The sequence below is a fragment of the Pelodiscus sinensis genome, unplaced genomic scaffold (genome assembly GCF_049634645.1).
Source record: "Pelodiscus sinensis isolate JC-2024 unplaced genomic scaffold, ASM4963464v1 ctg40, whole genome shotgun sequence".
Classification (NCBI taxonomy): Eukaryota; Metazoa; Chordata; order Testudines; family Trionychidae; genus Pelodiscus; species Pelodiscus sinensis.
The window spans coordinates 102472-117481 of NW_027465932.1; the positions used below are offsets into that span (position 1 = coordinate 102472).

General features: G+C 50.0%; 1 protein-coding gene across 1 annotated transcript; it reads left to right on the top strand.

The window, feature by feature from the left end:
* Positions 1 to 7469: 7469 nt before the first annotated feature.
* LOC142825180 (uncharacterized) lies at positions 7470 to 11329 on the top strand. Its single transcript, XM_075916953.1, is given in 1 exon segment — positions 7470 to 11329. A coding segment is annotated over 1 exon segment (3765 nt). The 5' UTR covers positions 7470 to 7564.
* Positions 11330 to 15010: the final 3681 nt, after the last annotated feature.

Sequence of the window (15010 nt, forward strand, 5' to 3'; positions counted from 1 at the left end):
ACCAGAGAGCGTTGCAGTTTTCTGTTACATTGATTTACTTTTTAAATAGCAAAAATGGAGTCTTTGTTAAGAAAATGTCAGATCTGTGGTCAATTTCCAGGCCTTAGTGATTTCAGCACCAATGATTTCACTAGGTAATATGGTACCTCATCACCATTGCCTCCTTTGCACTGCCCTTCAACACATTGCCTGCATGCTGAGTCCAAGGTCAGTCTACACAAGATTTTATCAATGATTTTTGCTCAAGTGATCACTGAGACAAGATAAGGACTCAATTGATTCTAGTCAGTTCTGCCTTTAAGCACTGGATATAAAGCGTCAGATATAATTGAGGACTCCCAAATAGACACCAGAAATAAAACCTGTTTCCATCTTCTGTGACTTTCAGTTAGATGTGACTCACTATCCTCTGCTTAGTGTTCAAGTTATGGTAGACCCTAAGCCAGGTCATATTAAGTTCAGGTCTTTTACCTTTTAATCCTACAATATGGATAACAACATTTCTTTCTCCTAGCTCCAAGTCTTAAGTGAATTTCAACGCAAAAGAGCCAAAATTGATCACCTTGACACAGCAAGTGTGTCTACTGATCTCTGTGGCAAAGTAGGTTGTCTATATAAATAATGTCTGCTCATGAAGCCTTTTCTTATAGTTGATTAACAGATGGCAGAAAATAGCTCATTCAGACCACTGGCTGATAATAGTTAGTCACCCTGACCAGTCATTAACCATAGTCATGGACTCACCCTATTCTTCGTTGTCTGTATGGGTATGTCTACACTAGCCCCGTAGTTCGAACTAGGGAGGCTAATGTAGGCATTCGAAGTTGCAAATGAAGCTCGGGATTTAAATATCCCAGGCTTCATTTGCATCTTCCCGGGAACCGCTATTTTTAAATGTACCTTAGTCCGAACTCCGTGCCCGCGGCTACACGCGGCACGGAGTAGGTAGTTCGAATTAGGATCTCTAATTTGAACTACTGGTATACCTCGTGGAACGAGGAGTAATGGTACTTCAAATTAGAGATCCTAATTTGAACTACCTACTCCGTGCCGCGTGTAGCCGCGGGCACGGAATTCGGACTAAGGGACATTTAAAAATAGCGGTGCCCAGGAAGATGCAAATGAAGCCTGGGATATTTAAATCCCGAGCTTCATTTGCAACTTCGAATGCCTACATTAGTCTCCCTAGTTCGAACTAGGGGGCTAGTGTAGACATACCCTATGATTCTCTGATGACCTGTGACAAAAAAGGAGGGTGGAAAGAGAAACTGAAGGGAGAGACCTCTCTAAATTCACCAGTCAAAGAGCAGTATTGCCAACCCGAAAATCACAAGGAACACATACACAAAGTTATGAGAATGGTCTACAAATCATAAGATTTTTTTTTTTAAAATAAAACATGTTGTATTTTTATTGGCCTTCTGTTTCTTGAGTATTTAGGGTTCATGTTTTAAAGCTTTCCTCCTTATCTGTAAGGCCCAGAAGTATAGAGAACTTTTTTTAAATGAAAGCTGACATTCCTACATAATCAATTGACTCCAGGCCTTTAGAAAAACACCAAGGCTGCGTCTAGACTGGCCGCTTGAATTTGCAAGAACACTGAAGATCTGATGTAAGATCGTCAGTGTTCTTCCGCAAATACTATGATGCTCCCATTCAGGAAAAAACCCTCTTGCGCAAATGTATTTGTGCAAGAGGGCCAGTGTAGACAGCTCAGGACTGGTTTGGGCAAAAAAGCCCCGATGGCAAAAATGGCGATCGGGGCTTTCTTGCGCAAAACCGCATCTAGATGGGCATGGACGCTTTTCCGCTTGTGCAAAAGCGTCCGTGCCAATCTAGATGCTCTTTTCCGCAAATGCTTTCAATGGAAAACCTTCTCCATTAAAAGCACTTACAGAAAATCATGCCAGTCTGGACGTAGCCCAAATGTTTTGAGACTCATGGTAAAACAATGAAGGAATTCTTGTGAGCCCATTCTTTGCCCAGTATAAATAAAAAAAAACACAGTATCTTCTCCACTAAACATCCTAATGAGATACTGCAATTGGTGACCTGAATTCAACAGCTCCTGATATGAACAGGTATCAACCTAGTTTTTCATATTTGAGATAGATTACCAGGAATCTTACATGACAATATGAAATCTTTCCATTCTCAAGTCAGCATATTCACAAAGCACCTATAATTTTGATCCATGCATTTATTGGATAGTGAAAGAGAAAGGAGGGGAATTAGTGTAGATAAATGTTCAAATTAAAAAAAAAAAGCCTGAAGGAATTAGAACTGAGCTCCTACATCTCATGTTCAGAACTGACTAGGACACTTATGACCAGTTTTTCAAAGGTGAGTAAAGATCAGATAGATATCTTTGAAGATCCGAGTTGGCAGCTGTCTCTTTAGGAGCTTAATTACCTTTGAAAATCTGAGCTTAGATTTCCAGGTCCAATTTTCAAAAATGACTTTAGTCACTCAAGTGCTTTTAAAAATTTTAACTGGGGGGCCTAAAGAGACAAAAATAGACAAAAGCGTGTGACATCTATTTTTAACTAAATGTTATATTATTTTTCTCCCGGGGGCAACTGACCCCTCTCGCCCCCTCACTACACCACTGCCCCCTCTCCTGCAGATCTATCATCCTATGCATGTGCAAGATCTGTGAGAGCCGTCCCATGAATCTACAGTTAGTGTCTGTGGCACCTGCTTCTGGGTGGTGTCTCAGTGCTGCCACATTCACCTCCAAAGAGAGGGCTTCCCAAAACAGGCCCTTGCTGCTGACCCCCAAGGCATCCACAGGTCCAGTCTCCTTTCAATGGGCCCACTTCACAGGGCTCATTGATCTTGGATCTGGCTTCAATCCCTTCTCCAACCCTTGCAACTGCCAGAGGTGCTCACCTTCCGCCTTATCCATTCCCACCTCACTCACCCCACAGGGACAGTCTCTGCCTCACTTGTCCTAGGGATTGTTCTACCAAGACGTAATACAAAGTTTCCATGTAAAAGGACGAGCCTTGTGGATAAGGGAGAAGCGGTGGATGTCATATACCTAGACTTTAGTAAGGCATTTGATACAGTCTCGCATGATATTCTTATTGATAAACTAGGCAAATATAACTTAGATAGGGCCACGATAAGGTGGGTGCATAATTGACTGGATAACCGTAGTCATAACCGTTGACAGTTGTTAACGGTGCTAAATCCTACTGGAAAGGGATAACAAGTGGAGTTCCGCAAGGGTCTGTTTTGGGACCCGTACTGTTCAATATCTTCATCAATGATGTAGCTATTGGGATAGAGAGTACACTTATTAAGTTTGCAGATGATACCAAACTGGGTGGGGTTGCAACTCCTTTGGAGGATAGGGACATAATTCAAAATGACCTTAGCAAGTTAGAGAAATGGTCAGAGGTAAACAGGATGAGGCTTAATAAAGAGAAATGCAAAGTGCTCCACTTAGGAAGGTACAATCAGTTCCATATATACAAGATGGGAAGCGACTGTCTAGGAAGGAGCATGGCGGAAAGGGATCTAGGGGTCATAGTGGACCACAAGTTGAATCTGAGTCAGCAGTGTGATGCTGTTGCAAAACAAGCAAATATGATTCTAGGTTGTATCAACAGGTGTGTTGTAAGCAAAACGCGGGAAGTCATTCTGCCGCTCTACTCTGCACTAGTTAGGCCTCAGCTGGAGTACTGTGTCCAGTTCTGGGCGCCACATTTCAAGAAATCGGAAAGGGTACAGAGAAGAGCGACAAGAATGATTAAAGGTCTAGAGAACATGACCTATGAAGCCAGGCTTCATGAACTGGGCTTGTTTAGTTTGGAAAAAAGAAGATTAAGGGGGGACATGATAGCGGTTTTCAAATATCTAAAAGGGTGTCACAAGGAGGAAGGAGAAAATTTGTTCCTCTTGGTTTCTGAGGACAGGACAAGGAGTAATGGGCTTAAAGTGCAGCAGGGGAGGTTTAGATTGGACATTAGGAAAAAATTCTTAACTGTCAGGGTGGTCAAATATTGGAATAAATTGCCAAGGGAGGTGGTGGAATCTCCCTCTCTGGAGATATTTAAGAACAGGTTAGATAGACATCTGTCAGGGAAGGTGTAGACGGAGCTTGGTCCTGCCTTGAGGGCGGGGGACTGGACTCGATGACCTCTCGAGGTCCCTTCCAGTCCTATTATTCTATGATTCTATGACTCACCACAAAGCTAAAAACTTCAATGAGAGAATTAATACAGAGAAGTGCCTACATCTGCTGCAGGGAGACACCTCTGCCTGCCTCTGCCCCTCTCCCCCAGAGTCTACAGCCCCATTGCAAAGCAGGGGAGGGGAAAAAAAGAGGCTAAGGTCCATCCAATGGGACTGAAGCAGTAATGAGCAAGCCATGCCTGGGAGCCATTCTCCTTTCCATTGCTGGTGCTGTGTTTTTTCAGGCACACTGAAATGCAGTCACCTCTAGGGTGGGCTAGACAGCTGTTTAACACCTGCATACGGTTTCAGGCAGGGGGCAGTGTGGGCTGCCTTCCTGCAGAGCCCCCGTCAGAACTACCTGACTTAGGAAAAGAATAAACTGGAGGATTGGAAAATTAACCCACCCAGTCTCATGTCCCCTAGGCAGGGAATGAGCCATCTACATTAGGCCCCAGCTGGAGTATCATGTGCAGTTCTGGGCGCCACATTTCCTTGGGGAAACCGAGGCATGTGAGCCCACCGAGAACCGACAGAACTGACTGACCCTTCCTCTCGCTTCCCTTCCCCCTAGTTTTCCCCCTCCCTTACCTTCTGCCGTCTAGTTTGTGGGGCCAGACTCCAAACCGCCTGCAGTTTTCAGTTTTAAAATCCCGGGCCATGACATCACGTCATGTCCGGGCGTCTCTCCACCCACTTGCAAACGCCACACATGGCAGCAGCAGTCGGCGTCATGCGCAGGCAAGGGGGAGCCAAGCCATCTTCCAGATGCAGTGCGCGGGGCCCCCTTAGGTGTGGGGCCCAATTCAGCCAAATCGGTCGAATCGGCCTAAGGCCGGCCCTGATGCCAAGGAAACTAGTTTATATGGCTCCATCAATGGAGTCATGTAGTCTAGACGTACCCAAGGTGACTAATCTGAGGATTTGTCACAGATTGAAATGTCAGAGAAGATTTTGGAATTAATTCATAAACTTCACAGTAACAAGTCATGAGGACCAGGTGGCATTCACCCACGTGTTCTGAAAAAACTCAGTTATAAAAGTGTGGAACTATTAACCATTACATTAAATCAGCTTATTGCCCTTATATAAATTCACGGTACTCCCACATCTTGAATACTGGTCTCCTCATCTCAAAAAAGATCTACTGACATTAGAAAAGGTTCAGAAAAGGGCAACTAAAATGATGAGGGGTTTGGAACGGGTCCCATATCAAGAGAAGCTAAAGAGACTGGGTCTTTTCAGAAACAGAGAAGCGGCTTTCCAGGGGAGTCCCTTTAAGCATGCATCTCTGGAGGGCTCTGGCAACAGCACTCGAGAGCAACTGTTGACCTAGGGCCCGGCTAGATCCAATTCCCAGGGGTTTTTATGCGAGAGAGCATCCAATGAGTGTGGACACTCTCTTCCGCAAAAGCGCATTGCAGTGTACTTTTGAGGTGTGGACACCCCTTTGTGCAAGATGTTTTTGCAGAAGAATTCTTCCGCAAAATGCTTCTTGTGCAAAAACTTCGTAGTGTAGACAAAGCCAAGATGCTCACCCAATGAAATACATCGACAGCAGATTTAAAACAAATTATTTCTTCACAGTCAACCTGTGGAACTCTCTGCCAGGGGATGGTGGAAAGGCCCAATCGTAACAGGGTTCCAGTAAGAACAAAATAAGTTCAAGGAGGTTAGGTCCATCAGTGGCTACTAGCCAGGATTGGCAGGAATGGTGCCCAGAAGCAATAGAGAATGGACAACGGGCGGGTGAGGGGATGGATCCTTTGATGATTCCCTCTTCTGTTCATTCTTTCTGAATCACCTGGCATTGGCCACTGTCAGCAGACAGGACACTGGCCTGGATGAACCTTTGCTCTGACCCAGTGGGGTCATTCTTATTTTTTCAGATAGAGCCCAAATATCTCTGCCCCTGCTGCAATGCACTAGACCCCACTCCCCTACCAGCGCTGAGACCGAGTCCGCGAGTCCTGACTGGGTCTGCCCATCTCCACAGAGTCAGTAACGAAGTAGGAATATATATTGCCATTTGAAGCTAACCAGTGTCCCTCAGGTGACTTGCCACAGGATATCAGAGGATGTTGGTGTTAGTGCTGAGTGGGTCTAATGTTTATTTAGTTTTCTTTCTGTTATACAGGAATTAGATGCAGTGCTCCTTTCAGCTCACTGCTTAGTTATCTGCCAAAAACCCTAGAGTTTCCCAGTGCCTGAGTAGCCCTAGAAAGAGGTGATGGGGGTGTGTGTGTGTGCAAGGTGAATAGAATTGGTCCCCCCCAATTTGGTGCTTGGCTTGTACTGAGCATGCTCAGTAACACTGCGAAAGCTGCTGTCCCCCTCCCCCCCCCCCCCAGGCTCTCACTTTCTCTCCCCCCAATCAGGGCATGCACAGGTCATTCCCGCCCCGTCCCCAGCAAAATCTGAAATATGCCCCTGGGATCGTGTGGATGGAAGAAGGGAAGGATGGGAAGAGGTGGGGTGGGGGTGGGTCCCGGAGTGGAGAGAGAGTTGTTGTTGACCATCCACTCCCCCGGGGACGTCCCTGCTGGTGGGTTTCCCCTGCTGGGCTGTTTCACAGGGACGTGCCGGGTGCATTCCCAGCCAGCGACGAGGAGGGTCTGGGTAGCAACCTCCAGCCAGGAGGCCTCGTCTGGCCAGGGCGCCCCAGGCTCAGGCAGATCAAGGGCTAGTAGTGGGCTTGGCAAGGGCCATTGCAGGGTCTTCCTTGTGCAAAGCCTTCACATTAGAGAGCCCATCCCCCTGATGTCCTCCCTGGACAAACGCGGCTTCATCTGCCAGCTGCCGCCGTCTCACCTGAGCCGGGTTAGACGTTCAGTGGGACTGGACGTTCATGGGGGTAGCCAGAATAGGGGGATTGCAATAATGAAAGAAACGTGGGGGAAGGGATAGAAAACCTCGGGCCCAAGGTTGAAGTCAATCTTCAGGAGACCAGTGAGACCTTCATGAGGGCAGATTGTCCCAGAGTAGAGCAGGTTTCATGCACCTTCTGGCGAAAGATCCGGGGCTGGCCACTCTCATAGAGAGATCACTGGCCTAGACAGACCACGGACCAGGGCAAACGTGGCAATTCCGAGCTGCCTAAATTGAAGAGCCAGGTGTTTCTAATGGACGTGGCATTTCAACCGTAAGTGTAGCACTTGCTCCCTGGATCAGCGAACCCAGCGTGGGGAGTGAACTCGGTCACTCTGGAGAGGGCTTTATTCAAAATAAATCACACACGATGACGTCCTCCCAAGTCCTGTAAGGAGGCAGGAGTAAGAGGAGGTTGTTAGCCGTTAGCCATGTCGTTCAGCCTTGACTAGGCACGTTTGTGACTTGGCCAGTTCACGTGGTGTCCCTCGCTCGTTATTTGTCAGTCTCAGAAATGACAGTTAAACCCTGCATAGACGCTGTGTGCTGGGTGTCCCATCAGCTACGTTACCGTGTGCTTCTCTCTGACATTGCAGGGATCACGCTGTGGGACCTGGAACGGCTTCGCATGGATGTAAACACAAAACCACAACCCAGGACTGAATGTGAGATCATCGCATCTGACATCATTGAGGACAAGGCCAGCGCCCTCAATGTCTCGGCATCGCTGAAGGCCAGCTTCCTGGGCGGCTTGGTTGAAGTAAGCAGATCTGCCAAATACTTAAATGACACCAAAACATCCAAACACCAGGCCCGAGTCACTCTCCAGTACTCAACCACAACAAGGTTTGAGCACCTAACAATGAGCCATTTAGGAGCAGAGAACGTCTCTTATCCTGCTGTGTTTGACCAAGGCACGGCCACCCACGTGGTCACAGCTGTGCTGTACGGCGCCCAGGCTTTCTTCGTGTTCGATCGAGAAGTTTCTTCTACTGAGAGTCTACAAGAGATCGAGGGATCGCTCCAGATTGCAATTAAAAAGTTACCCTTGTTTTCTGTGGAAGGGGCAGGGTCTCTCAACATGGATGAAAAAGACAAATCAAATGCTGACAAATTTAACTGCAAGTTCCATGGTGATTTTGCACTTGAGAAAAATCCAACTAATTTCCAAGATGCCATAACCATTTATTCCACCCTTCCAGTGCGGCTGGGTGAGAACGGGGAGAAGGCCATACCCATGAGAGTCTGGCTGTACCCGCTGACCAAGCTGGATTCCAGAGCTGCTCGGCTAATGCGTGAGATCAGTACAGTGCTGATTTCTGATGCTCAGACTGCAATGGAGGACCTGGCAGAACTGGACATGCGATGCAACGACATGGGGAAGAATCCAATTGCCAGAACCTTCCCTGAAATCCAGAGGAAAGTCCAACAGTTCCAAGGTCTGTGTAAGCAACACAGACAGACTTTCCAGAAAGAGCTGGCAGGACTCTTACCCTCCATCCGTGGAGGTAGGGAAGAGGAAGGGGCCCTGGTGGACATTCTGTCACGCAAAAACCTGTCACCCTTCAACACTCAGAAACTCAATGAATTCCTGGACTCAAAGGAGCGAGAGATGAATTATGTGAATTCCTACCTTAGTGCCCTAAGCAATGTAGACGTGGTGCTCTCCCAGAGTGAACTAGAGAAAATAGTGCTGGACCCTGGGCTTGACTTTGTCGTTTCTTTTACATTCACCTCCTTACACGACGAGGAGCCATATTTATCAGATTTGCATCTCTGGCTTCATACCCAGTCTACTAAGGACACTCAGGATCCTGCACCAGCCAGTTCTGCCAGTGAGGAACCAAAATCCAAAGCCTGGTTTGAGGACAAGGAAATACGTAAAAAAGCTAGAAAAGCTGCAAAGTGCTTTTCAGATTTTGCCCGTGTCAATGAATCTAACGGGAAGACCCGGTTCATTGTGGCCTCTGTTCCAGACAAGGACAATCCAGGCACTTCCATTTACCTGAATGAGGATGGAGAGCTGGTCAACACCAACTTCCAGCCTCCATCAAAGCCTCTTCCTCCTCTGATTGGTGCAGTCCGACATGACCGTGTGCAGCTCATGCTGAAGCCGGCAGCCTATGGCAGGGCTGAGATATGTGGCTACCGGGCAGAGTACAGACTTGTCGGGCAGGAGAACTGGGTGGCTGTGAATGTCAGTAACACACAAGAGACACTCACAGTCACAGGGCTCCGTCCAAACACGCAGTACCAGTTCCGATACGCGGCCGTGAGCAAACCAGGGCTCAGCGAGAGCAGCGACGTGAGCGACACGGTGAAGACGCTTCCTCCTACCAGCCCCCCTGGGAAGCCAGAGAAAGCCATAGTAGAATCATCAGCCATCACCCTGAGCTGGGAGAGTCCACGTGTCATTGGAGATGGAGTCAGTATAAGCGAGTACAAGGTGCAATACAGAGAGGAGTCTGGAGAAGCCAAATGGCTGGAGCGAAGGACGGGACAGAGAACCGAGTCCTGCACCATTGATGGACTGAGGCCACAGACGCCCTACAGATTCCGGGTGTCGGCCGTGTGTGCGGACGGGGCTGTGAGTGATCCCGGGGAGGAGGTGTCAATTACATCAGCAGGAGAGGAATTAAAGACACTAGCACAAGATTTCTTGAGAAAGAGCACTCGGATAGAAGAAGGGCAGCCCGCGGTGTGTGCACTGGCCATAGAGAAGGTGTTTGATTCTAACGCAGAACATCCAAAGTACCGGCTGGGGAAGGAGACCCTGGAGATCCCTAACAAAGTGATTATGGTGATGGGAGCCACCGGGTCGGGGAAAACGACTCTCATCAACGGGATGATCAACTACATCCTGGGTGTGCAATGGAAGGATGAATTCAGGTTCAAGTTCATCCATGAAATAACAAACAGAAGCCAGGATGAGAGCCAGACAACTGAGGTGACGGCCTATGAAGTGAATCACACAAGGGGCTTCCAAGTCCCCTACTCGCTGACTATAATAGACACGCCGGGATTTGGCGACACCAGAGGGATAGAGCAAGACAAGGCGATAACAAGGCAGATCTGAGAGTTCTTCTCCACCGCAGGGGCCATTAGTCACGTCGACGCCGTCTGCGTTGTGGTTCAGGCCTCACTAGCTCGTCTGACCCACGCCCAGAAGTACGTGTTTGACTTGGTGCTCTCCATTTTTGGGAAGGACATAAAAGACAACATCCTAATCCTGGTCACCTTCGCCGATGGGCAGGCCCCCCCTGTGCTAGAGGCCATTAAAACAGCTGATGTCCCTTGTGCTAAGGATGCTCAGGGCAACCCTGTGTATTTCAAGTTCAATAACTCCGTCCTCTTCACCTGTAATGCTGCAGTTGACGAGGGCAGTTGTAATTTTGATGAAATGTTCTGGAGAATGGGAGCCATGAGCATGCAGACATTTTTTTGGGTTTTATTAAAATTGAAAACTAGAAGTCTGATGTTAACACAGGAGGTTCTCAGGGAGCGGAAGGAGCTGGAGGTGGCCGTGGAAGGGCTGCAGCCCCAAATCAAAGCCGGCCTGGTGAAGCTGGAAGAACTGCGCAAGACACAGGAAGCTCTGGAGCAGCATAAGGATGACATGGAGGCCAATAAAGACTTTGAGTATGAGGTGGAGAAAACAGTGCCGGTGCAAACAGACATCTCTGGGACAGGGAACTACATAATGAACTGCCGGAACTGTCACTATACGTGTCACTATCCCTGTTCGTCCTCTAATGATGATGGCAAGCGCGGGTGTGCAGCTATGGACAGGAACACAGGATATTGCACAGTGTGCCCTGGGAGATGTGTCTGGAATGTTCATTTCAGTCAAAAGTACAAGTGGGAATACACAGTAGTGAAAGAGAAACAGACCTATGCACAACTGAAGGAGAAGTACGAGAAGGCGTCTGGGGAGGTGCTGTCCACACAGAGCGTGGTTGAGAAGTTGTCTCAGGAATACGCTGCAGTGGAAGAGATATTAGTAGAGCTTATTGATAAAAGATCTCGCAGCCTCCAACGTCTGCAGGAAATCGCTCTGAAACCCAACCCGCTGTCCACCCCGGAATACATTGACCTGCTGATCATGTCGGAGCAACAGGAACTGAAGCCTGGGTACCAGGAAAGAATAAAATCACTGCGGGAAGTGAGAGAAGTAGCAGAGATAATAAGAAAGATTGTCAATAAGGAGCCCCTGCTGCCAGGAGAACAGGGTCTGTACAAGAAGACTGAAGAAAAAAGGCTGCATTCAAAAACTTTGTAAAAGGGAAAGCGGATCGTATGCAAACAGTGGATCTAGTTAAAAGCTGGTTTCACTAATAACTGGCTGCAATTTCCCCATGAAAAAGAAGCAGCCGGTTTAACAAAGCCTGTAGCTTAGCTCTGATTCAGGACTGGCCGCCTCTGCTCTGTGTAACATTTGCCTGTAAGTTCCAGTGAGCCTGAGTCCCTTTCCCTGAGCTCCCTGTGACTGCGCTGACTTCCGTTTATTGCAGTGAAACTGACGGCAGGACCTGGCCCACTCCACCTGGGGGAGAACATGGCACAAAATGCACAACGTAGGAGGAAACAACTTCAGTTCCAGATGTTCAGAGGGGGATGTCTCAGATCCGGGCGAGAGCCCCACGCCCGGCCCATCACTTGCCCTCTCTCTACTGCCCGCATTGGGACTGCACCAGTGTAAGCGCAGGTGCTAGCGGGGCCAACACTTGGCTTTACTATTTCTCTGAGCACCGAGCTTTCCCAGCACTGGCGGCGTGTGTGAGCCGTAGGCAAGATGCCAGGACACAAGTCATCAGACATAAGAAACGTCCCCCTGACTCTGGCTCCTCTCTGCCGCTGCCGCAAACCAGAGCGGCTCAGCTGAAGCACAGGGGGTGGCACTTCTGTAAAACATTGCCCGGGACAATCTGTCCCAGGGCATCCACCAAAGCCTTAAGCCAGGGGTGGGGAATCTCAAGCCTGGGATCTGGAAGTGGCCTCTGGCTTGCTTGGATCTGGCCCCCGAGTCTCAGCCCCCCCTCCCTCCGGCACTGGGGAGCCTGCACTGGTGCTCCAGCCCCCCTGCTGCCCTGCCATGGGGCGGGAGTACATAAAATCTACGAGGCTGCACCCCCAGTCTCTGGGGTGTGGGGAATGTGGGGAGGGTCTGTCTCCTTCCCAGCCAGGGGCCACATCTGTGATGGGTTTGTTTGTTTTGTTTCATGTTCTCACTTGTGTGCAGCCCCCGATTGATTTTTCTGTGGGTCATTGGTCCCGACCCCAACACTGTTCCCCACCTCTTGACTGAAACAGCTCCAGCTGGTACCAATTTGACAGGGCTCGGAGGGGCTGATCAGGCCTGTGAGTGGCTTTTCAGCAGCAGCAAGACAGCAAAGCTGGCACCACCAAGCGCAGCTGCGTTTTCTCTCCTCTCTGCTTCTTCCCTTCCCTAGTGCGTGTTCTGTTCTGTCTGGGTTGAGGAGGGTTAAAGGGGAGTGGCTGAAAGGCTGATTAAGACTATTTCATGCTCTAGCTGTAATGAAGCTCTGACTCAGGATGAGTCTGGAACAGTCCGACCGCTACAGCCGTATCCGAGGATTCCCAGCAGGTGGGAAGTGACCAGTCCCGCTGAAATCACACAGAGGACATTGTACTCGTCCCTGCCCAGCTGCTCAGGCTCGTTATTCGCTTTGCTGGGTGATCGGACCCGTCCCTGCTGGGACCGAGTTACCTGCATCTGTTCAGAACCGCGCTGCATGTAATCCATGTATAGCCAGACGAGCTTTACTCGGGGCTCTACGTGCTCTTGTATTCTGTGGTTTTATTCACTCACGGAGCCGTAGTTTATAGATCAATAAAACCAGATTTGCTGCCAATCAGGCATTTGTGTCTTTTTCAGACCTCAGTCTAATGCCAGCCCAACAGAACGGAGACCCCCGATCCCCATCCAGACCTCAATACACCCCTCCCCCACTCAGATCTGGAGTTCTTGAGGGTTAATTATCACCATTTCGCAACCTCCGAAATCATTTCTTAGGAAGTTACGGAGCCATCAGGCCTGATGCTGGAATGAATCCCGGGGTCCTCTGTCCCAGCTGGCTACTGCTGCCTCTGCCACAGGTCACGAGCATCTGGCGATCAGGGTCATGTGCCAGTAAAAGACATTACTGGATACTGGACCTCTCTCCCTTGGACCTGCAGATCCCGCAGCCACTGCCCAGCCCTTGGGCCATCTGGCTCAGGTCCTGTTCGCAGGCCCCTCCTGAGCAGCCACCAGCCCTGGCCATCACTGCGCCCCTACCTGCAACGGGCTGCTCCTAGCTAGCGACCCTTCCCTCCCCCTCCTAGTCATGTGGCCCGGCCTCCACAGCTCATTCTCAGGCGTTTGTCTAGGGCCACAGCTCCTGGGAGCCCAGGGGAGGAGGGAAGGATGCTTCTCACACTGTTCCCACCCCCAGCAAAATCTTGCAGCTCTGATTGGATGGTTTCTGGCCAATAGGAGCTACATGGAATCATAGAATCCTGGGGTGGGAAGAGCCCTCGGGAGTCAGAGAGTCCAGCCCCCTCCCCAAAGCAGGACCAACCCCAACTCCATCAATCCAGCCAGGACTTTGTAAAGCCGGGACGTAAACACCTCTAGAGATGGAGATTCCACCCCCTCCCTAGGGAACCCAGCCCAGTGCTTCACCACCCTCCCAGGTAAATAGTTGAAAGGGGGCGCTCAGTGCCCAGAAGTTACTGGTTTAATGTAACAAAGAGGAAGGGGGGGGGGGAGTTTGTTGTTGCAGAGAACAGCCCAGACTTGGAGCTATGGTGTCTGGTACCCTGGTGACCCCAGCCCTGCTCAGAGGACCTTGGGTCCGGACAGATGACAGACAAGGGGCTGCAGAGAGGGACCCCAGCAACCAGATCAGCTGACCCCAGCAAGGGGAGAGCATTGGATGGAGGATGGGGTGGAGAAGAGGGGCCCAGGTGACCCTGTTACCTGGGGGAAGATAATGGACAGGGGAGGAGTTGTTTCTGGGGATATTGGGGGCTCTTCTGGGAGACTGGGGCTGTTTTTTGGGGACTGAGAGCAGGGCGGGCAGGACTCAGCTGGCTGCAGGGAGACTGACGTGAGGGCTGAGGGCCCAGGACTGGCCTGAGGGATCCTTGGCTCTGTTCAAAGCTCCATAAGCCCACCTGTTTGGGGCTGGCTGGGAGTCGCTCATGTCTAGAGAACAGGGGGGTGCTATTCCCTCTGGGGGTGGAGGCCCCGGGGCTCAGAGTGAGAGGACCGCCCCAAGGGGATTCATGGGGGAAGCAGGCGGCAGAGGGGCAGACCCCCCCAGGTGAGAGTGGGCCCCCCAAGAGAGGGTCACCACACTGGAGGGACCCCCTGAGAACGGGCTGTCTCACTGCCGCTGAACTGGAGGGGGCTTCCTGAGGAAGGGCTGCCGCACTGGTTTCAGGGTTTTGGCAGGTAATGTTCAGTGGTGTCTGGTTGGTCAGTTCCTAGCCGAGTGCCCCAAGGTTCAGTTCTGGGGCCAGTTTTGTCTTCCCGCTGATGACTTGTGTCCTGGCATCTTGCCAATGGCTCACATGCTCCGCCAGCGCTGGGAGAGCTCGGTGCTCAGAGAAATAACAAAGCCAAGCGTTGGCCCTGCTAGCACTTGCGCTTACTGGTGCAGTCCCAACACAGGCAGTCGAAAGAGGGCGCATGATGGTCTGGGCATGGGGCTCTCACCACGACGGGAGACATCCCCCTGTGAACATCTGACACTGACGCCGTTTCCTACTATGACGTCACATTCACGTTGTGGGCCAGGTCCTGCTGCCAGTTACACTGCAATAAATGGAAATCAGCACAGTCATAGGGAGCCAGGCAAAGAGGCTCAGGTTCACTGGATCTTACAGGAAAATGTTACACAGAGCAGAGGAGGCCAGTCCTGAATCCGGGCTAAGCTACAGGCTTTGTTACACC